General features: G+C 39.3%; 1 protein-coding gene across 6 annotated transcripts in view; it reads left to right on the top strand.

Moving 5' to 3' along the window:
- PPP2R5E (protein phosphatase 2 regulatory subunit B'epsilon) overlaps window positions 1–23,681 on the top strand; it is a 79,958-nt gene that overhangs the window by 4,887 nt on the left and 51,390 nt on the right. For 3 of the 6 annotated variants that reach the window (XM_027638270.1, XM_027638272.1, XM_027638269.1), the window contains exon 3: window positions 3,361–3,524. In XM_027638270.1, coding sequence (XP_027494071.1) covers window positions 3,361–3,524 — 164 coding nt within the window. Of the gene's footprint in view, window positions 1–102; window positions 669–3,360; window positions 3,525–23,681 lie in introns of those variants that run through there. The other 3 variants (XM_027638273.1, XM_027638274.1, XM_027638271.1) reach the window with 3 other exon arrangements.

The following is a 23,681-nucleotide window of genomic DNA, read 5'->3' as shown; positions in this document are numbered from 1 at the left end:
TTCCCGGCGGTCCCGGCGGCCAAGGCGGCTCCGGGCGCCACTGAGGCGGCGCGTCCCGGCGGCGGCTCCGGTGGGCGGTCGGGGGCGGTCCGCGGGCGGGGGGCGGTGGCAGCAGCGCGCTCGGTTGTGAGCGAGCGAGTGTGTGCGAGCGAGTGCCATGGCCGGAGCCTGCTGAGAGCCACAATAGGACCGCGACCCAGACGCCCACCGGGACCCTCCACTCGCTCTTCTCCCCCCGCGCCAGCGCCGCCGGCGGAACCCGCGCTCCCCGCCCTGCCCGGCACTGCCCCCCCCTCTCCGCGCCCGCCGCTCCCCCTCGGCTCGGCTCGGCTCGGCTGTGCTCGGCGGCTCCCCCCCCCACACCACCCCGCCTCGCAGGGCCCTTCTCCGGGAATGTGAAGAGGCAGCGGCACCGCAGGCAGCGGGGAGTGCACGGGACTGAGCGGAGCCGCCCGCGCCTGAACCCGCCGCCGACGCCGCCCTGCGCCGGGGAGGCCCCGCCGCCGCCGAGGCCGAGGCCTACAGGGCTCCTGCGCCGCCGCGGCAGCGACCGAGCCCGGCGAGAACCGCACTCGGGCCGCCGCCGCCGCCGCCAGGCATCGGCCGCGCTCCGCCAAGGCCGCCGCCGCCTCCCTCCGTCTCCGGCTTCTCTACCCAGGAGCGTCAAGGTAACTCCATGGCCGGCCCGGCGGTGCGGGAGGAGGGCTGCGGGAGGACATGTTCCAGCTGCGGAGATCCCGTCTGAAAATGACAGCCGGGAGCGGATAATTGCGCCTCTGCTCCCTTTTCCCCGCCGATATCCGTCGGTATTTTCGCGTCTTCCACCATCCCCCCCCTCCCCGGGGCTGAGGGATCTGATGAGCGTGGCTTCGTATTTACCAAAATACTCGGGGAATAAAGCGGAGGAAGCGGGGAGCGGGTGGCCGGGTTTGCAGCTTTTCCCCCTCGCACACAATAAATAATCTCGGGCTTTATTCCCCCCCTCCTCCCTCCTTCCCCCCCCGACTCTTGGTGGAAACAGAGTATTTCCCTGTGATAGTGTATGCAGGGCAGCGAATGTTCATTTGGGGAGACGAAAAGAAAGATCAGTGTTTACTGTAAGGTTGTTAGGCTGGATGGAGTCTTGTTGAATTAGAATTAGATTTTAATAATTTATAAAGCAGGTTAGGGAAACTGTTACTAAATTTACAGCGGGGAAGTGTCAGTAAAGCTCCTTGCTGACACAATGATCCTGCAGTTTAAGTGATCTACTTTAGTCCCTGTCCATTATTATTTCTTTTTTTTTTTTTTCTTTTTTTGCAATTTAATTTGGAGGGAGCGTGCAAACATTTCTGCAGGGATGGTTACACTTTAATGATGCACGTGATGAGGAGGGGAAGCTTTCTGATGAGATGAAATAGGGCCAAACCGATTCAGGTTTAGGGAATATATTTTTTGCTGATATTTCCAGAATTTGGTTTATGTAACAGGTAACTTCGTGTTTGTATGTTTTTTGGCGGACTGTTGAAATCTTGGAAGTGGGTTACTAAAGTACAGGCCATTCTATTTCAGTTTATCTGACTTTTTTATTTATTAATCTTGGCTGGGGCCTGAATGCCCTGGTGATGGTGGCATTTTTTTTTTCCGCCCAGATGATAAACAAGACCAGTTTAAGGTACGGGTTCATGTTGCTAATAGTATATTATATTTAGAAAGCCTAAGCTGGTAGTGAGAGAATACCTCAGGAGAAATCAAAAAGATGGAATGAGATTTTTTTTCATTGTTGTAATGCCAGCTGCACAGTTCACCTTCTGAGTGCTGCACATGCTTCCTCGAAGAAGCTATGGAGTTTATACTCCCATTTTTGATAGATTTAGTGCACCTATATGTGATTTTGCATTAAACAGTTCTTATCTTTCGGAGCTTGTTTACACTGTTGCAACAAATCATGCTTTCGAAAGCTTTTCTTACAAAAGACAAACCTAAATGATGTCTGTTTCAGGGGATTTAGTAATTTATGAAGCCTATGAGTAATCAAATATTTTAATAAAAATAAGTACTCGAAAGTGTTCTCTGTGTCGTGGAATCAACTTCTTGTAGCAAAGGAGTCACTTTGGTAATTGAAGTCAACAGACATTGAGGATGAGTAATGCTTTCCAAGGACATGTTCTAAGACCCTGATCCTGCAAATGCTTACGCCGATGCTTAACTTTGCACGAGTGTGTGGCCTGGTTGAAATCAACGGAGCTGCTCTCGCTAATGATCGTGTCATTAATGCAGATGGGGCTGCTGATTTCAGGGGAGCTGCACACGCTGGTGAAGTTAACTGTGCACAGAGCTGCTTGAAACATGTAGGCCTGAATTCCTCCTGTCTCGTTTCTGTTGAGTGTTGCTCACATATTTCATCAAGATCTGATGAGCCTTTATAACACGCAGGACAAGACTGGTAAATACAATAGGTGAATGCATTAATTCACTGTTTAAATGTTTCCCAGTAGTATGGAATCAGCTACAGGAGTACTACCAAGGCAGGTTTTATAGGAAGATGCAGTGCTTATTGCTTACACCAGCTGAAGTTGGGAAACAAACAAACTTTTGCTTGCAGAAGCCTTTTTTGGCTCTCTGCCTCTCCCTGCAAACCTTGTCTGGCTTGTGCCCTTAGAACAGTTACAGCTACCAGACTGCTGGTCCTACAGAAATGCCAGAACGTGGAATAACTGTGTGTAAAGAGACTCCCAGGAAAATAACTGAGTATTTCTAAAATGGAGAATAAGGAAGCATTATGTAGAATTTGTCATTGCTAACGAAATTGTGAAGTATAACAATACTTTCTGCTATACCTTCTTACATTTCTATAAAATCTGGTATGCAGGTATGGTAAGCAAATGGAATTTTTCTGCTGTCCTATTTTTTTTTTTGGTCATGCATATTGGTGACTTGAATGCAAAAAAAAACATTTGTACCTTTTTGTGTACCCATTCTTTAGTATACATGGTCCCTTGCAGAGTGAGTTGAAATTACTTCATCCCAAAGAATACATAGTTTAAAGCAACAATCCTGTGTCAGGTCTACAGGTGTATGAATTCTGTTGACATAATGATGTCAGCATTAGGTCTGAATTTTTCCCGTTGCAGGATTTTTGGCAAATGGGAGACACAGATAAAAAAGTGAGCAAGAGGAATTATTACATTAATGATTAAGCTCCATTAAGTTTATTCCATGCAACGTGTAAATTTATCGGTGGGCTAAATCTCTTAACAGTTTATGTGGGTAAGTTATCAACAGGAGAGTGGTGCAAAAAGAAGATATTTGGGAAGTTTAGGCTAATCTTTACCCATTTCACTCATTTGGAATATATTTGTAACCTTTGTTTTCCTTCAGTAGGGATATGTCCTCAGCACCAACTACTCCTCCATCAGTGGATAAAGTAGACGGATTTTCTCGGAAGTCCGTCAGAAAAGCCAGACAGAAGAGGTCACAAAGCTCCTCCCAGTTTAGGTCTCAGGGCAAGCCTATCGAGTTAACTCCCCTGCCTCTGCTAAAAGGTAAGACCACATATGGGTTTTAATAAATAAAACGATTTTACCCTACAACCAGCTTCTGAACTCAAAGTATTCTATTGTAAAAAATTGCAGGGAAGTTTTGCCAGCACTGAGAAATGTTTTGTGCCGGAAATATATGTATTTAAGCTTTACAGAATATTTTGTCTGTGAGTTGAGGGCATGGTAATTGTTTGCAATACTTTTGAAAGTTTTAAATGCTGATGTTAACTTGTACCATGATTTGAGTTGTCAAGGCACTCAGGCTGTGTGTGAGTGTTTTAGTTTGTGAATCCTCAGCAGTTGACACTAATGAGAGGTAATTTTGGAAAGGGTAAATGGACTTTCGAGCAGAAAGAAACTGGTTTTAAGCATCTTTCCTTGACGTGTGGATCTGTAACCTGTGACAGTGGTGCCAACTGCAGCCCACAGGGGTATTTTAATTGTCCTACAGCAAGTGAGGAGGTGGGACCCCCTCTCATAGCAGTTGTGGATGGATAGCTCCCAGCTCCTGGCTTCTGCTGGGTTTTGAAATCAAAAGGTCCCATGAGCTGCAGCCTCTCAAGGGGAAAGATGCTGCCAGTCTGGTGTTAGGCAAGACCCTACTGTTTTGAGATCCTGCATATCCCAGCTGGAGCTGAATTTCTGCTGGCAGATTTAACCTCTGATTTGAGAAAGAAAATTATGATCCAGCATACTACTCTTTAAAGAGTGCCAGTATCTTGAATACTTCCCCTAAATTCCAGCTATCACCAAATTTCAGTACAAATCCAGGGGCCAAAATCAGAATTAATGTCTGTCTGGTGAGGAAGGGGAAATACCCTTTCAGAAGTCTTCAACATTGAATTCTCAAGCAGTTTATTTAGTTCTGTGGTTTTTTTTTTAATGGCTATTCTTCATTTGTGCTATAAGTAGTGAAAATAAGCATGGTTGGTGCTGATAATTCTGGAAAATAGCACGTTTAATAGGTTTAATATTATGTCTGTGCCTTTTTTTGCTTTGTGGCACATATATTTCCCACATTCCCTCATCTACCTGTTTGACAAATTTGTTAATCAGAGTATTTAAATATGTAATAAATGCGTGACTGCACTTTGGTTTAGTTCTTAACCCCACTTCTTCAAAAGAAGATAGAAGTTGCAAAATAAAACCAAACCTGAAACTAACACCCACAAAAACACTTATACCTTAATGTGTGTTTTTTAGTTTAATTAAAAGTAGGATTCTAGGATTAATTCTAGTGGAGTTATCCTTGAAATACTGTGGGCTTCTTCCTGTGGGCTCTCTGTAAGAATGCACGAATGGCCATCCTGGGTCAGAGGAAAGGTCCATCCAACCTCCTGCACTGGGCCTGATGGTGACTGGCTTGGATTCAGTATTCCTCAGTTCAGGGTTGGTTGGTGCCAGTGGATTTGATTTAGTAGTCTGCAATGAATATTATTTGTGATTCTTTGGGTGGTCCTGTGCAGAGCCAGGAGTTGGACTTTGAAGATCCTCGTGGGTTCCTTCCAGCTCAGGATATTCCATGATCCTTAGAAATTTACTTTTTGTTTTGTGACAGTACGATAAAGAAGCAAGTGCTTCTTCAGAATAATTTTAAAGCCCAGTGTCACACTTTTCCAGGTAATTTTTGATATGCAGGTTACTTCATACCAGTTGCTGCACCTCAGAAGTTGATGGGAGCTTATCCTTTGGCTTAAAGAAAAGGATTATTTGAAAACGTCAATATCGGTGTTTGTATAAATGAAGAAATTGATGTTATAATTATGTCATTCTATTTTGTTGTCCCATTCAGGGAGCAAACAAGGCATGGGCACAAGCACAGGGAAAACTCAGCGTGTGTCTGAGGACCTGGCCCTGCAGAAACACGGGCACATGCAGGTGTTTAATTCGACTACTGCAGCCAGTCCCATGGATTGAGATATAAAACTATAATAAGATAAAACAAACAGATGGGGAGCAGAGGGTGTTGGTGAGATATTTATGATTAGTGTCATAATGAGTTACAGTGGTCCAGCTTCAAGTTAAGAATCTGATCCTGTGAGTTAGTTTTCCCTCTTTGCCTTAATGCGGATTCCCAGAGGCGCAGGGATCTACCTGTGCAGATTAATTTGTGGGATTTGGGTCTGACAGTCTATGAGAAACAACAGCAGTGGTATTGGTCCCTGCTGAAGGGACACTGGCAACTAAAATCATGCTGCTGTTTGGAAATATTCTTGACCTACATTAATATTTGTAACAGTCAGGATTAGTAAACTTGAAATAAGTGAGGAAACTATTTTATCCTGGATTTTTCATACTTTACTTGGCCAATTGCATGAAAGTCCTGATTTTTTTTTTTTTATAACTCTTAGGTTTATACTTGCCTTCAAACAAGTAACCAGTCCTATTCTGTCCAGTAACCATATGATTTCCAGTTTTATCCTTACTGTTCTGTCTTCTAAACCAAAATAGAGAAGAGATTTCAGCAAAATAGCTGAAAAACAAAACTTGATTTGGACAACTACAGTTGCTAAGCTTAAGCTTCCTGGTTTGGGTAAATTTCAAGTTTAATTAAACCTCTTCAGAAGTGTTTCATTACAGGAAATTTTTAGAGGACAGACCTTGAATTCATATTCATCAGATGTATTTCATATTCATGATGGAGAGGTTTTGCTGACAAAAACATATATGCTGTGCACCATTCTATTTTTTATTTTATGACTATATTGCATATTGACATTGGCAGGCTGCCTTATCTCAGACAGCACTTCATGGACCTCAATATCTTCTCTGATTACAAGAATCATGTCTGCAGAAAACTGGATAACTGCTTGGTCCATTCTTTGCAAGTTTTTATACTCTGCCTGTCACCATAATGATTTGAGCACCTTCCAGTAGTGTATTAAGTGACGTGACTACACATCTGTCACATCTTATCTGCTCTCATTCCTTTCCCTGGGGACAGAGTCACATATAGTGAAATGGCTTGTTTTGGTAGTGTTTTAATGCAGTCTGTTGCCTTCTGTGAACATACATGCCTGAATTGCAAAAACAGATAAGGCAGTGTTGTTGTTGTTGTTGTTGTTCATTTGGTAATAAAAATGTTTCAGGAAAGAAAAGTAGAAGAGAATGGTATGTTTTGATGCTGTGTGCAAGTCTGAAGGATAAGCTGCTATTTAGGAAATGTAATAAGAACAACTGGAATTTTCAGTATTGCTTATTCCAGGAAAAAAAAAGGAATAGAGAAATGAAGTTGTTACTTTTTTTTTTTTTAATGTGTGTGTATGGTATCACTTTGTAAATAAACATTTAATGTATTTAGAAAATAAGATGTGCCTTCTGAGGCTGTGTTGGGCTGAGTTTTGGCTTTCAAAAGCCCCAAGCCAAAAAGCTGCTCTGTCTGCCTACTGTAAAGACCTAACTTTTCTGAAAATTTAATTATATTTTTATTTATTGTGTTGTGAATAGATCTAATTTGGAGTTACCTTTTTTAATACAGCTATTGTCCAATATAACACTTTAAACTCAGAGTTTTCTCCTTCGTTTTGAGTGTGAGGGAATGGGATGGAAAGTGCAAACTGAAGTTGTGATACAGTTGCTTTTTGCCTGTGTGTACCCTCATGTGTGTTTCTCACATGCACTTTTTGATGTTTGCATGCTTTTCCCTGGTGCATCTTGCAGTGCATTTTGGATTTTGGCTTTACTTCTGAAAAGGCTGATGGATTCATCAAGCCTGGCAGGTGCCTTAGGTCAGTGGCAGGGCAGTCATAATGAAGGGCTCTTTTTTGGGATTGAGTACTTCCACCTCTGTGCTTTAGTGAAATCCCTCCCAAGTTCGTTGTGTGCTTGAAATCTGGTTTGTTCTATAGAGGAAGATAGGATTGTGAATGCATTGGATGGGTGTATTATTTATTGGGTGGGTGTATTATTTATTGGAGGGCTATTTTACTTTCATTTTGTGTAGCTGCTCTTTTTACTTAGAAGTCTCTAGAGGTAGATCAACAGCAGTGCAATGTTAGAAAGCATTTGGTTGGAAAAAAAGTGTATTGTAGTGCTGGACATGTGAAAACAGATCAATCTCAGTATTTACCTCTAAAAGGAGAAGTTAATTTGAGTTTCTGCCCGTCTGTTGTGATAGGGGCGTGTGCAGAGGATGAAGACATACATATAGATGATTAAAAACATCATATGCCTTATGAATACACATTTAGCATCTTGGGAAACTGGACAGAAAACTCTCATGTAACTCACAGTGTTGTTCCCACCCCCCTCGCCCTCATTACAAATACAGAAGTTGGGTAAAGTAAAACCATCCAAAAGTAAGACTGTTAAATTTTAAGTAATTTGTATCTCATTTCTGTAATTTCAAGGTGTGCTTTTTTTTTTTTCCTTTTCATCCTTCCATGTTTTGCAATGATCCAATATAATTAGGGGAGCTTAATTTTGTGTTCTCTGCAACTGTTGTATACTTTTGTTGAATACAGCTCAGAGTATGATTTTTATTTTTAGATAATTTTTCTCCTTAAAATAGGTGCTCAGAGCAGTTCTCTGTCAACAATACCAATTGCTTTGCTACCTCAATATTATGAAATTTGTTGAGCTTCTAATACATTTATCAGATAGTTTCCATGGCATTAAAGAATTGGTGTAGTGGCAACAAAAGAGCATTGCATAGTTGAAAAGGGAAAATCTCTTTCCACTTGCTATTTGCTTTTGATCATTATATTATTTCCCTATAGCTGAGATTTTATCATAAGTTTTTCTTATGAATGCTATCTATAGGTCAAACGCTGAAGTTCCTAAATGGTAAAAAATCTTAACAATTCCAAAAGACTTTCGACTGAGAACTGCAGGATGTGCACCTTCTTGTTCAAATACAAGTTTCTTTTGGATTTTTAAAATCATAAGAAAGTCTGGCTTTTTCAGACTTATGGATGCCACCTAAAACTCTTCATGTGGGAAATAGGTATGATTTGAGGTGTAGAAGAAGAGAGATAGAACTTCTGTTTTCTGTTGACTTTTATGGGAGCTGCCTGCTTGTCTTTTCTGTGCTGCTCTCCATTTGGGAAATTTGAAATGTTTTACAGATATCAGATACACAGATATTATTAAACTGTTAATAATATAACTAAACTAAATACTTCTCCTAATACATAAACAGGAATTTAGGGTCATAGTGGTTATGATTTCTCAAAATAAAATCCAGCTTTATCTACATAACTGGAAATAGATCTCGGGACTCCTAATTTATTGCATGCAAGAAACAGTGGAACTTGGTTTGTGCTGCACATAATCAGTGGTGAATCTTGCATCAGTCCTGGAACTATTTCTAGGAATTTTGTGTCCCTTCTGACGGATACAAATCTGGACATAGTAGGTCATCTCTGTGTAAGATTTGGGGATAGGGCCACAATCCCAAAAGGAAGAAGGACTTAGCCTATTTAGTATTTTTTTTATGAATATGTACAGGGTTCTTGTCGTATGTAATAAATTTCTTCACTTTCTCTTGTGCTCTTGGCAGTGTTTTTTTGAATATACACTTAACTTTTAATTTGTAACATCTGTTGGTTGTAGAATATTTTTTTCCAATAATCTTAAAGGTTTCTGGTTGTTTCTGAAAAGGTGTTTGTTTGATGGTGCTTAGAAAGAGCCATGCACTGATTGCATTCTATCTTTCTGAATTTTTTATTTCTTGTTGCTGTCTCCTTTTGGAATGTAGTTTTGTAGGCCAGCATTTGTAGAGAATGGGCAGCTGTAGGACTGCTGACTTGAAATTAAGATCATAGTAAAAGCAGTAGCCCCTTATCTTAGCAGTGTGTTAGTGAAACTGCAGTTGGGGAGGAATTCTGTCAACTTACCCCTGATCTTCAGAAGTTTCCAGTCAGTTCCCAGTATTTATTTCTGAGTCTCTCTGGTCTGGCAGTTTTCCTCCTATAAACGTGGTGGTGTGGTTTTTTTTTTGTTTGTTTGTTTATTTGTTTGTTGGGGGAAGGTGGTTTGATTCCCACCTCTTCTGTTTTCTTCTTAATAATTTTTAAAGTGAAGTAACTTGTAATCACTGTGTAAAATATATTTCTGTACTCCTCACAAGATTGATAATTTTCTGCAGAACATGTAGACTTCATCATAGAATCACAGTTACAGAATGACCTGGGTTGGAAGGGACCTTAAAGATCATCCAGTCCCAACCCTCCTCTACCATGGGCAGGGACACCTTCCCCTAGACCAGGTTGCTCAAAGCCCCATCCAACCTGGCCATCATCACCAGAAACTTTTGGTTTCAGGCTGTATTTGTACAATATGTCTTTATAATATGTTTCCCTGTAATACTCTAATAGTGTTACCATTTTCTCTTCTGTGCCCAAGTGTAGCCCTATGGGTGTGTAATAGAACCTCCTGTTTCTGTAATAAGTACCTCCTTTATATTCCTTTCCCAAAGTACCTTCAACAAACACAAGTTCTGGTTCAGCCATGCAATTATTTCTATGTAGTATAATGATTCTTGAAGTATAGTGCTGCCTTTATAATTGACTATGATATGGAGCTTTACTGTTGTGAAAGAGCACATTTACCATATCTCTGGAATTATGTGTGTATTTATAAAATTGTGTTTGTGTATATTAAATGTGTATTATATCTGTCTGTGTATATAAATGAGCTGTAGACATATTTAATGTCTTACACAAAGTTTAGGCTTTGAGTTTATTTAATTTTCTCTTCTGTTTTTAAAATGGGATATTATTTCTGCTTATTGGTAGGGCTTTGTAGTAAGGCATCAGTCCTTTCACATTCATCCATTGTAAGCTACTGCTTCCCTGAGAAAAGAGCACTTTCATTAATGCTTTCTGGGGAGTGGGAGGAGGACACACAACTATTTTTAGGTTCAGGGTAACTTCCTTTCACCTACAGTTTTTTCATTCAAGCTATTACTGTTTCTTTGGCACAATCAGGCAAAAATCTTTAGCAGTAACAGAGGAGAGGACTTGGGGAGTTCAGTGAGTTTTGGTGGGCTGGGTATTAATGGATTAGGGGTGGGACCATGTAATCCTGGTAACTGTCTAATTCCCAAATATCAGCAAATGGGTGCACACAGACTAGAATCTCCTTTCAGCAGGATATGCCAGCGTTCATCTTAGTTTAAAACCTCGCTGACTGTGTCAGTCTTGGTTGCAGGTGCAGTGACATGAGGGTGTTTTCTGGTGGCAGAGCTGCTTCGAGAAGTTCCCGAGTGCAGTGGTGCCTCTCATCTGCTGAGACAAGTGTCTGTGGGGCCACAGTGTAAACCAGACTGTTAAAAACATTCTGCCTCCTCCCAATTTTGGTGATGTGCCTGATCCTGTCCTCTCAAACAGTTAATTCAGCACATCTGAAACGGTGGTGGAATATTTATGTAGGGTTAGTGCCTTCTGTGTGTGTGGTTTTCTGCTTAAAAAAACCCTCCAAAACTAAACAAACAAAAAAAAGTAAAAAAAAATGCAGCTACAGTCTGAGGATCTTTATCAAATGTTTCAAAAGATAAGGCAGCTGTCCAAAGAATCAGTGTAAAATACTTTCATGCCCTTAGTTTTTGCACTTAATTAAAAAATTTGTATATTTTGAACAAAGTCTTGAAGTCAAGTTACAGGGGAACCAGTTTTGATCAGGAGTAATAATGATTCACAGTAACAGAAGGTTTTTCACTAATTGATTTTTTCTAACCTTTTCACTAAAAGGTTTTTTCTAATTGATGCTGATGTGTGTATAATTTTGAAAATGTATATATTCTTAGATTCATTTAATATAACAACGTAATTTTGAATCTCCTGTATCAAGTTTATTTTTCAAGTCACAGTATGTCTACTATTAACTGTTATATTAAGTTTTATTACTAGAAAACAAAGTATGTACTATAAGAATTTTATTTTAGAACACTACCATTTTAAAATACATTTAATAAAAAAAGCTCATTATTTTACATTTATTCCCTTTATTGATTTTTATCACATTTTTTCCTTTGTGCTATATATGACAGATTCTTAACTGTGGTATTTTCCATGTATGTGAAGTGCATGGTCTTTCCCATGGTCTTTCCCATGGCAAGAGTCTGGGGCAAGAAGGAAAACAATGTTGTTGCTGTGCCTGGTTAAATGGGCAGAAAGTGAAAAAGTGCAATGGATCCTTTCTGGGTAGCTTCCTAAAATAAAAATCAGAATAGCAGATTGCTGTAAAGTCTGTTGTGCATCATTGGACATATTGCCAGCTCTTCTGTAGCAGGAGCCTCTTGTGTTCCCTGAGCTGAAGAGATTGTTCTAATAACTTGGTGTTGGACTTCAGAACTGCCTGAGTTACAAGAGATGTGGAGGCAAACAGTGTGCTCTTCTGACTGTACAAGTTGGTACATAATTAGGTTGTGGGGTTTTTTCAAGATTTTTATGAATTGAAAAAGATGTATCTGCTGCAAAACATGAATCACAGAGTCAGCCATCCTTACTTGATGGGTATTTTGCAGAAGCTCAAGTAAACCATCAGTGGTATCTCCAGGATGATGAATAAATGCTGGTAACTGTGTGTACCTGCTGGTAAAAGTATCACTTTTAGGACTTGACCCCCAGTTGGAGATACGATTAAATACTCAGATACAGCAATTTTTAGTCAGAAAAATCAGATCTCATCATGAAGAATAAGGTTAAGCTGAAATTGTATGTTGTCTGAAGAAGTACTTTACTGTCAGATTTTGATTAAAACAATGAAATAAATGTAACTGGCGTGATTGTCTGTTTTGTGGCTTTCATCGTGAATAGTGGCTGGGCATAAATGTCGTTTGGGTAATGGAGGAGGTGATTCTTTGCATGTTCTTTTATCATAAACTCAGGAAGATCTGTTGTTAGAATTGTTATTTTTAATGAATTTCTAACTCGTTGAGGAGCATCAGAAAAAAGGTTTAGCAACATTAAGAAGTAACTGTAGTTTGTGTTGGATGTGGTCTGTAGTTTTCTGTGGGATTCCTGGAAGATTTTCAGGAAGTTTTAGGGATACATTGAGTGTGATTTCTTACTTTTTTTCAATACCTAATCTTTTTATTGGTTGGTATTTCAGTTCTTCCTCACAGTGTCATGAGTTTAATATTACCATGACTTCCCTGGCTTCTTTTTTGTGTGTGCTTGTACCAAACTTGGATTTTCAGGTTTTACAATGTAGGTGGCAGCAAATTTGTTTGTTGCTTTCAGTGTTTTCAATATGTTGTCATATGGATTATGTTCCAAAGGAAATCTACCCTAAGTTAAATTTCTCAAATTACAAATTGATATCATGAATAGCCAGAAACTGAGAAAAGGATGATTCCAGATTTTAGAGGAATTAAGTATTCTTATTTTTCTTTTATGTTACCCAGTAGGATGTACTGTGAAGGCATAAACGTTCATTAGTTTTCTTGGCAAGCTTTGCTCACATGCTCTGCACTTTCACATTCCAACAGCAGGACATAGATGTTATATGCAGTCTCTGTATAAATAAGAAAGTCTTTACCTTCTGATTTTACATAAGGTTAGGTGTTCAAAACTGCTTATAGAGAATATGTTTTCCCATCTGTGTGGAAACAAAGATGCGAAAGATGGTGATTACAGCTGAGATAGTACTTGAATCGCTGTAGAGAACGAAACTTATTTGTTGAATGATGTCAGTGTTACCAAGGGAGAGTAAATTTGGCAGCTTGCTCTCGTTGGTGTTTTCAAATAACATTTTTGGGATAGCTTTTTGAAGAAGTTGAGGTGGCACTGTGTTACTGGTCATCTTGGTTCTCCTTCTCTTTGCTTTATTCCACCCAGCCCATACTTCTCCTGCTTTCTTGCTTGTTCCTTATCACTGCCTTCCTTACTCCCACTTCTGCTTCTTCCTGCAACCTCTGACGGATACAATTACGTATTTTTCCACAAGAGGGTGATAAAACTCACGTGTGTATAAACAAGCACTCCAGGTCGGGGGGATTGCAGAGGTTACTGACAATGTTAATACAAAAAAATTAGCTATATTTATATAGAAAAAAGTAGTCTGCTCATCTTAAGCTCCATCCATGTGTTACAGTGGTTGTTTGTCTGTGCTTCTGGAGACAAGACTGGACCTGTCAGGATGGAGATCCACCCTGTGAGGAGCATGCCAGCTCCATCCTGCCTCTTGCAGTAATCAGACCTCACTGCAAGACAGTCTTTCCTTTTTGTAATTTATGCAATAATTTTCCTTGTCCTTTCTCCCCATGCACTCTATTTATTGCTTTTTCTCTCTCTCTCCTCCTTAGTAGGAAACAGAGCCTCCTTTGCCACCAGTGCTGAGAAACTGCAGTGGTTGAAATTTCTACTCGTCTTTAAAAAGTGCAAAAAGAATGAAAAGGCAAGGCAAAGAGACAGAGAAAATAGCTACTGCTGTGATTTGTCTTTAAAAGAGAATCTTAGTAAAAATCTGTATCTGTTTTTGGCAAACCCCAGACTTTAACAGTTATCTTACTCAGGATTAGAGGCCACTCCAGTTTCTCGTATTAATGCTATAAAGGTTGGTGGAACCAAGTGGTTATTTAGTCCTTCTGAGAAGAGTAGCTCCAAAATTGTGTGTCTTAAGTGATGGAGATTGTGCTAAAGTTCTGGCACCTGGCTTTGGCTCTTGGAAAAGTGGTGTGGTGTGTTGGATGGCAAAGATACAGGAGCAGACCCATTAGGTATGTGGGGGAGAGTTGGGATTCAGGGCTTTTTAGATGTACTTCGAGGAAAAATTAGCATATCAAGGTGGTTGTTAGCCTGTATTTTGGATGCCATAATCTCAAAAAAAGTGTGTCTTGCTGTGAACTGTTTCAGAATATCATCTGAGCTGCCAGATTAAATCTGTTTAGTCACAAGTAAAAAGAGCTGCAGTGAGTCCTCTAATATTAGAGAAACAAGCAAATGAGATTTATACTGTGAGTTAAACATAAGCCAAGCAGTGAAAAGGCTCCTGGAAAAATTCTAGACACTTCATTGCCATGAGTCAACAGGAGTTGTTGCAAGGAAGGAGAAAGGAACAAAGTACTTGAGGTTATGTTTACTCCATCCTCCCATTAAATGTGAAATTCCAGGTCATGGAGTGAAATTTCTCACTCTTCCTTAATTTCAGGAAGAACAGACAAGTGTCCCAAATAATAAATAAAAAAAATCAGTCTTTTTCTTAATAGACAACCAAAGAGTTGATGATCTTAATATTTTTTCTCTTTCTAACAGTGGGAAATTGCAATGGCAGGAGAATTGTGTTGAAATTCCCAGGACAAGTCTGTTCCTTTTCCTGTTCTTTCAGTGTCCTGTTTGTCCCTAAGCTACCACATCCATAATGTACAGTCAAGTTCAACAAACAGCATTTGGAGCATGTTGCTTCATGAGCAAGAAGGGCCAGGTTTAAGCTTTGGTTCAGTTATCCCTCAACTTGAAGTGGGACAGAATCTTCCAACTAACTCACTTGAGGGGAACTTCCCCACCCTTAAAGCAGAAAAAACAAACCTATGAAACCTAAATAATTTCTGTATATGCTTCTGAGCTGATTCTGAGAGAGTGCAAGGGAATTGTAGAGATTCTAATTTCCATTAGCAATGTGAAAGTATTTTTCTTAAGTTTTCGGTCTGTTCTCTTACTGAAAGAATGCCATAATATCTAGAAAAAGAAGTAAGGGGCTGGAACTAAGAAGCTGAAGTATCTCTAAGCAAGTTTCTCTTATTTCCTTGGTAAGGAACAGTCATTCCTATTGCAGAACCTTCCTCAATCAAGGATTTTGCAGAGAGGAGCGTGTCCATCCCCTGCAGTACAGATTCTGAGGTGACCTCATGTGACACGAGTGCAGCGTTGCTTGGTCTCCCCTTGCTCTGTACAGTTGTTCCCAACATGGACAGACATTGCAACTACAGCAAAAATTCATTTGAGAGCCAACATCTTCAAAGTGATTTTGCTTGTGGTCAGATGTGCCAAAACTTCATGGTCAATAAAAAGCAAACAGTTTGGAAGTGAGCATATTTGCATATTTATTTGCTTTTAGAGAAGTAGTATACCTCTGGGTTAGAAAGCTCTGATATTTCAAATATAACAAAAAAGCTCTACACCACCACATAATATACAATAAAAAAGAACAGTCTGTTTTTCATTACGGTTGTTCTTTTAAGCTCTAAAGCATTCAGTACTTGATAATATTTTTGCCTGTGCAGTTTTAAATGTCCAGAGGAACAGGACCTATCTCATGTACAGAGCTGCAGCAAAGACAGTGGAATAGAGCACCCACCTGTGTGGGCTTCATTTTGGGAGAAGAGTTAAATGGTTAAAAGGGGAGTAATTCAGCCTTCCCCCTTTCCTAGATTCAGTGGCAAGACAGACACTGCCACCCTCTCTTTTGAGCTCGTGCTGCATTTGTGGTTAATGCAGTTTTTCTGTATTGTTGTTTCCCAGGTTTCTTGTCCATATTGAATATCTATATTTGGGATTATTTTTCCCAGCTGTATTAGCTGGTGTTTTTCCAAACTGAATTTTGCTTTGTTTTCTGGCCATGTAAGGAATTTACTTAGGTTCCTTTGTATTAGTTCTGACTTAACTGCTACTCAAAGTTCTCTGTTTAATATCCTCAGAAGATGTTATCTATATGCTATTTTAATCATTAGATCATTAAGGAAGTTATTAATGTCTGGACTAAATTGATTCTTATACCTCACTGGCATTTCTTTCCAGTTGGATAATTTAAGATTTTTATCCCTTTATTTCTAGACTTTTTGGCAGCCTCTCCTATCCAAAAAATCAGTTTTAAACATAGGACTTTCAGGGAAAACTGGAGCGTGATTCATGTTGGAATGGAGTAAACTTTGTAAATCCAATCACAATCAAAATTGAAACTGTGTTATAATCACTGCATATATATCTTCATGTGGATTTCAATATGCTGTCTTTGTACTTTAATTTGTACAGTAGTAGTTCTTAAATGATAAATGATTAAGTAAATATTTTCCTAGTGGAATGTGCTTTCTATTTTTGTATATCATCTTGAGAACAGAATGTGATTCCTTTCTGTATGGTCAGCTATTTGAAATACTTGCCTGTGTTTGTTCTAACTGCATAATCTATAATCCTCAATATGTCTTTAATCCACTTTATCTCCTACAGAACTACATCTTCGGAATAGTGTAATAGAATCTAAGGGTATAAAGTTCAGGAAGATTAAATCAATTTCTGAGGTCAGTATTGATAGATTTTGGCAAATAACAGATAGAATAAATGACTTAATAAAAATAAACACTAAATATTTTCATGCCTATGGGATGAACAAATAGTCAGTAACAAAGAGGTTTTGCAGTATTTAATATCTGGAAATAAGATAAAATTGAAGAAAATAAAAATCTTAAAAATCTCCTGCAGTGTTTCTGGTGATTCTTTATGGTTCTTGTGTGAAGTAGAATTGAATTTAAAAATATTTACCGTTGTGTACATGACTAAGGCAGGAACCACAGAGCACATTTCTTAGCACTGACCACAGAGAGTGAGTGGGTGCATTAACCTGAAGCAAATTTAGGCATGGGTTCAAGGAGGGGGGTTGGGTGCATTTACCCACGTGTTTAGGAGTCTGATTCTGGAGAACTGAGTGTGTCCTGGGATTGCTGAGTGTGGCTTTGACACTCAGGTGTGCTGGTTTTGTTAGGAATTGCACAACGAGCTCGTGTTTGATTGCTTCCTTAGAGTAATGGAGGAGAAAAACTTCTGAAGCAAATTGCCTGTAGCCTTTGTGTATTAATAGGCAAAATGTGACCCTTTATCAAAGTTATTGGTGCTGTTGGGGGGGTGTGCATTTTGATGGATGTGATAAACTATACACTTGAAAGTAGGAGAAGAGGGAAAACCAGTCATCAACAGTCAGCTATCAAAGTTTCAGGAGAGTTGTTGTGTTTTTTTTTTTTTTTTTTTTTTTTTAATTAACCAAGGACAAACTTTATGTAAACCCACTATTTTTATGTGCAAATTATAAGTAGAGTATTTTTATTAGTATTGAAGCATTAGATGCATATACAACTGTTTTTTTTCCTCCCCTAAGTGTTGGGTTTGCATGATTTGCTAACTGACAGCAATTGAAGATCCTTAAATAAAACAAGCTGTCAAAGGTCAGGTTTCTGTGTTTGTCTAATAAAGGTATTTGATGCCATTTGTTAGGGGATGATGGATTTTTCCTTTCACCTGCTGACAAATAAATCTGATTTTACAAGGTGTTTGGGGAGTGAGGATAATGGTCATGTTAAATGGCAAACTTGCACAGCAGAGTTTTTTGTTACTGAAACCACACTGTGTGGCAGGCCTGGGTTCAAACACCATCAGTACTTCTATTTTTTGTTTTTAAGTAGTTGGTATTAAACAAAAAATTCCCGGTTTCATATTTTAGAAGTAAGATAATCAGCAATTTTAAGTAAATTTGGCTCGTCAGTCCTAGTGTTTGTTATTCTTATGAATGGAACATGCATAACACTGGAAAAAACCCCATTCTTATAATACTAACTACAAGAAAAAAGTTAGTGTGGAGTTTCAGTACTCTGTGTTTGTAAAACTGAGGAGAGAACCTTGTGAGGAGACGGAAATTGCAGGGAAGCTTATTTACATGAGTAGAGATTTCCTTCATAGAAGAAAAAAGATACTGTGTAAAGCAGCATGGCCCTGTCCACTACATGCCCTTAGAAATAATTTCATCTGATCCATTCTCTGGAAAGGATGGGAACTGGATAACCCTGCAGTGAGTGATTCTGAACGCTGAAATGTCTTGTTTTGCCACCTGCATGTGCCATTGTGGTAACACCCACGTGGCTGTGGGGAGGGAGGGCCCACGTTTTATTTTTTCCGGTGAGGAAATAAGTGGGAATTCACTTTTTTTTTTTTTTTCCCTTTTAGACAACAAGAAGTTTTCTACCAGCTTCACTGCTTAAGCTCATATTGTGCTTTCTTTGCTGCCATACCATTTTCAGTAAAAGAGCAGTTGCATGGAGACAAAGAGGCTGCTGATTTAAGTCTCAATAGAGAAGTCTGTTAGACTTCAGCTGTGGGAGGATACTAAATGTAGCTAAGAGGTTGGCAGATGCTACCTGGACCAAAACTACTTGAAAATATTAAGCAGCTGTTTAGTAGGTTTGCCTAAAAAAACATTTAATGACTGGAAGAATTGCTGGGACAAATATGACAGAGGAGTTTTGCTTTAAAAATGTACTTACTGCCTGGATGTAATTTGCTGTTCATGTTAAATAAAAAAAGCCAGAGTTAAGCTACAAATGGTTTGTTAGTGTTGATGTGAGGGGAAAAGAAATCCAACCCCAAGCCCTTTTTTTCCCCCACCAGTCTTACAATTTTTTTGGTAAATTATGTCAGTTTATGGGACATTTTGAACTTGATTTTCAAAGGGAATAATACTGTTTCTGAGTAAATTAGCTGAAAGCTGCGGGGTGTGGTCTTCTGAACTTTTCAGAAAGCTCTGTGTTTCTTCTGCTCTTAATGTTTTTCTAAGCTATAACACCACAAAAATTTACTTAAGGGTTTATTTTGTGCTGCAGCCTTTGTGAGCACGATAAGGAAGCCAGAAGTGAGATGGTAGGACTGGGCCTGAATTTCTGCTGGGTATGTGCAGAGTTCCTTGGATCATCCATGAAGGGAAGTTTTCTTCATCCCTGCATGGGTCTCTGCAGCTTGGATAGCCCTGGGAGCTGCTTTAGTTTTTCACCTTAATGCCAAGCCAGAGTTTAAAGGCCCTTTAGCCATATAATTTCTGACCTGTGAGATGCTGTGTGGGACACATGAAATAAGCTACCTCGGAATTTTTTTGTGTTTTTTCCCTTCTAGCAGGTGCAGAGGGAAAATGAAGAAGTTGTGTGAATCTGTTGTACAGTCTGAGTAAACACAGAGAGAAAGCCTAAGGAATCCATTGCTCAGGACCAGAGTACTTAATTTAAACAGGGACTATGAACTCCTACTTCATTTCTAAGTGTGGTTCCTTTTATGACCTGTTCCCTGGGGAGAGTTGATTAGAGGAACTCTGTGCTGGTTCATTAAATAGTTAACATCAAGGGAGATAGTTTTGCTGCAGAAGCAGAGGTTTGCACACGTGTGGGTATAAGCGTTTCCAGTAGAGCACATTTGATACTTAACCTGCAGAATGTCAAAAGAGGTGATTAATGTTTTTGTGCCTTTGGAATAGGTTTAATTTTGTGTGCCTGCAGCTTCTAGCAGGTGCTATAGAAACTGGGGAAAAATATTATCTTTTCAGCATGTCCCACTCATGGCTCACATTGAGCCATAAAATAATATTCAAATGAACAAGAATCTCTTGTTTGAATCTAAATGGAAAATGCGCTTTTCCATGGCCTACTTATTCTAGAAATGATCAGTTCATTGTAGGCAAATATAACTAAAACTAGGAGAGTTCTGCAAAATTACACGAAAGAAAAAAATACCATTCTCTTTTAAAGTGAGGCAAAGAAAACAGCAAGAGATTTTTCAGTCTATGTTGATCTGTCTCAGCTGCTGGTTCTGCTTCTGATAGAAAGGTTTCCAGTCTTCATAAATATGTTCTTTGCTTTCTACTTTCTTTGTTACTACACTGTATAGTAACATGACTAAAATTTCTGTGCACACAGTGTCATAACTTCCACATTGTTTTCAGAATTTATAAAAATTTATTTCTGAAAGAGTGCACATTTGCCCATGTAAAATGGTTGCTTTAGAACTCCTCTAGTGGTCCCTTGCTGTTTGTCAGGGGTGGTGTTTGTGCATTCAGTGGGTTTTTTTGCTTTGTCTGTGGACACCAGCCCAAATTTGGCTGAGTTCTGAGACAGCAGAAGATTCTTTTATGTGTAACAGCTAGATAGGGTTATCATCATTAATGATCAGGCATTTTAGCATCTGTTATTAACCAGAGTGTACATGTGTCATCCTCAGAGAGCAGATGAGGGTGATTTGTTTCCTGTGAGGTGTGACAGAGGCATCAGTGTTAGTTCTGTCTGTGGCACCGGTAAGATCAATATGAGGATGGATCCTGGGCATTCCTGAAGAAGCTGTAGGAGAGTAAAAGAGATGTAGACCCATTAAATGATTGAAAACCCATAGAAAATGCCTTATGCAATACTATTAAATGTTTGGATAATTTATTGAAAAGCTTGAGAGCAGATATGGTCAGAATGTCTTATGGGGAGAAAATACCAGACAAATACAAGAAGAACCAGTGCTGTCAGCTAAAGCCAGAAAATCATGTGGTTTTAATAGTGAGGAAAAGTCTATGCTGGCAGGAACTGTTTAAAATGATGATAAAGTCTCTGTTTGTGTGTTTCCTAAAAGTCATGATTCTTGGTTTGTCGAGTTGTTTTTCCTGAACACACATTACCACATTAGTTCTCAAAGGGTTGCTTCCCTAGGAGATCTTAGGGACTGTTTCATTTAGGTTAAACTGCTCTGGGAGCCCCTTGCACCTTGCAGTTTTCTAAATCTGCAGCTGTAAACCCCCTCAGCTTTACGTGTTTCAGAAGCTTTGAAAGTTGTTGGAAAGGCAGTAAGGAATTCGGGAAGAAAAATGAGGCTTTCATGAGTTAGACTAGTTGGCTGTTTCCTTGGAGGAATTAGACTTAGTTGTTTCCTCTTCTCTGTATATCTTGGGTGAATCTCTGCTGGTTGTTGAGAGCTGCTCGCTTGCTGTTTTTGCTGCTCAGCCTGAGACTCTGGGTGGTGATTTTACAGAACAGATGATGACTCAAAATCAAGTGAACTTGGTGGGAACTAGTCCTGAATACTGCACAGCAATAAGTAAACATTCAGAAAAATCAGGCTGTCTCCAGTTGGGCATTAAGAGTTAATGTATGCTTTTAATCTGACTCTTTTTATATCTGTTCTTTTAAACTGATATCTTGTGAGTAATACAGCATAAAAATGACAGTCTTAAAAAAAATTTATTATTGCTAGGTTTGAGGAAAAACAAGATAAAAATTACATACAACACTATACAAACTCTTAAGATTCACTGCTTTTATTACAACTAAGCAACCGAAAGATTGCTCTAATTTTATTTTAATAGAAACAAATCTGATTGAATTATTTCTGTTTTTCTTTTCAGAAGTCAGACTGTCACAAACATTTTTAAAAATCTTGATTAAAGATAATGAAGCACCCTAGTGAAATTCAAGTATGATTCAGACTGGAGCAGTGTCTCTTCATTGGTTCATCTTGAGCCTGAAGTCCCTTCTCAATCAGATTTTTTTTTTTAGTAATAAAACTTGAAAATTAATTATTCTGGGTTTTAATTTATTGCATTAGTTCATGATTTCATTATGCAAAATTAATTTTTCTTCCTAAGAGTACTGTACTGTGGGTTTTTTTAAACTTTTTTTTTTTTAACTGAAATCCATAGTTCATTTTGCTGCTTCACCAGAGCTCTTTCTTCTCTTTAGCACACTTTAAAAAGCCTCACCAGGTTAAAGAAGGGCCATAGATTTAAAATAATTTTAACCTGCGATCCTGCTTAAGCTCTTCTATTTTCTCACCTCCTTCTGCCTGTCCTGACGGAGCACACCTATCTTTGCCTGCCCTCTCTCCCCTCTTTGTTTACTGCTGAGATCAAGGCTGATACCACATGCATTGGAGATCCTGAAAAGAGTTCCGTGGCAAATGCCTTGTGTGTTCACTTGTATTGCCTTCTTTGGGTCAGGATCTTAGGGAATATTGAACAATGTCTCCCTACACTGTGAAGTGATTTTTTTATGGCATCAAAAAGTTCATCTCTGTGGTCTTTGAGTGTTTATTCCACTAATTTGGTAGTGTAATGTACAGTAATTTATTGTTCTGTGTTACATGTCCTTACATTAACTTTTACCCTTCTTAGGTGTTTGCCTTCCCATTCCCAAACAAATGTCTTAAAAACAGTCAGGCAGATCATTGAAGGTAAAAGGCAATGGCTGCCCTTACAGAAATGAGCAAAACCTCAGTGGTGCTGATGATATGACTAAAGAAAGAAAGGGAAGGAGGGGGGGGAAAGAAGGAGGTTTCCTGGCTGTTTTAGACAAACTCATTAAGAGTTGCTCCTTGATTTACTTTTTAATGAATTTGGGAAAATGAAACAACATGCTGATGACTCTCAAATTCATGGAGATTTGATATATATAGTTAAATATATCAAATGACCATATCAGTGTATATCAGTGAGTTGCTGAAATGAAAGCTGCTCAGCATATCTTGTTGAAAAATGATTCCCTGCTCCTTGAAAACAAAGGCTTATAATTCGAGTCTGCCTTTTTAAGGGTTTCCTCCAACGTCATTTCAAGGTAGAGTTTGAAAGAGGAAGTAATTTGTAAACTGCTGAAATACAGTTCGGTGTCAAAGCAACCGGAGAACAAAATTACTCAAAATAAAAAGTCGCTCTTATTTTGAAAGCGAGTCAGAGTGGAGGAGCTTGCTTTATGCACAGCTGCCATTGGCTGTACAGCCCCCTCGTTTCTGCTGCTAATGATAGATAGGAATATTAATAATATAACTCATGCCTCGTCGTATTTTGCTGCTTAATCATCTTGTTTGGCACACCCCCGGTCATGTTCTGTGTGGCCATAATTCAGGAATGAAAGCGCCGCTGGTATTACAGTCCAGTAATCAAAGAGGCTGGGATTATGCAGATGATGAAGGGACTGGCCAGCGTGTGTTTATCCACGAAAACTGGAGTTGAAGTTAGAGCCAGGAAAGAGCCTGGGAGCTGCTTTCCACGGCGGACCATGGCCGTCGCTCCTACGTCACGGCTGCCGTAAGGATCCAGGGTGGGTGAGCAGGAACCGGGAGTGCTCTCGGGCTCCCGAACGTGTGTCAGCAGGATTGCTTTGAGTTTCCGCCATGGAAAACTCCAGCTCCGACAAGTCTGTAGTGATATTGTCTTTCATGTGCTGTTGCTGCTGTCGAAAGTGGTGTTTCGAGGAGGTTGATAATAGCTTGTTAGAAAACAATTAATTTATAAGCAAAGTTTCCTTGGCGTAGATTGGAAAGATGAAGAGGGGCACTAGAATGAATCTGGATGTAAATAGAATAAAAAAAACACAGTAATTTTTTTTATTTTCTTTTTTCCTTTGTTTTGTTTTCCTTCTTTTCCTTTTGTTTTCCTTCTTTTCCTTTTGTTTTCCTTCTTTTCCTTTTGTTGTCCTTCTTTTCCTTTTGTTGTCCTTCT

The sequence above is a fragment of the Corapipo altera genome, unplaced genomic scaffold (assembly GCF_003945725.1).
Source record: "Corapipo altera isolate COAL_440 unplaced genomic scaffold, ASM394572v1 23, whole genome shotgun sequence".
Taxonomy (NCBI): Eukaryota; Metazoa; Chordata; class Aves; order Passeriformes; family Pipridae; genus Corapipo; species Corapipo altera.
The sequence above is the reverse complement of the archived record's forward strand: the minus strand, read 5'-3'. Positions and strand labels throughout refer to the sequence as shown.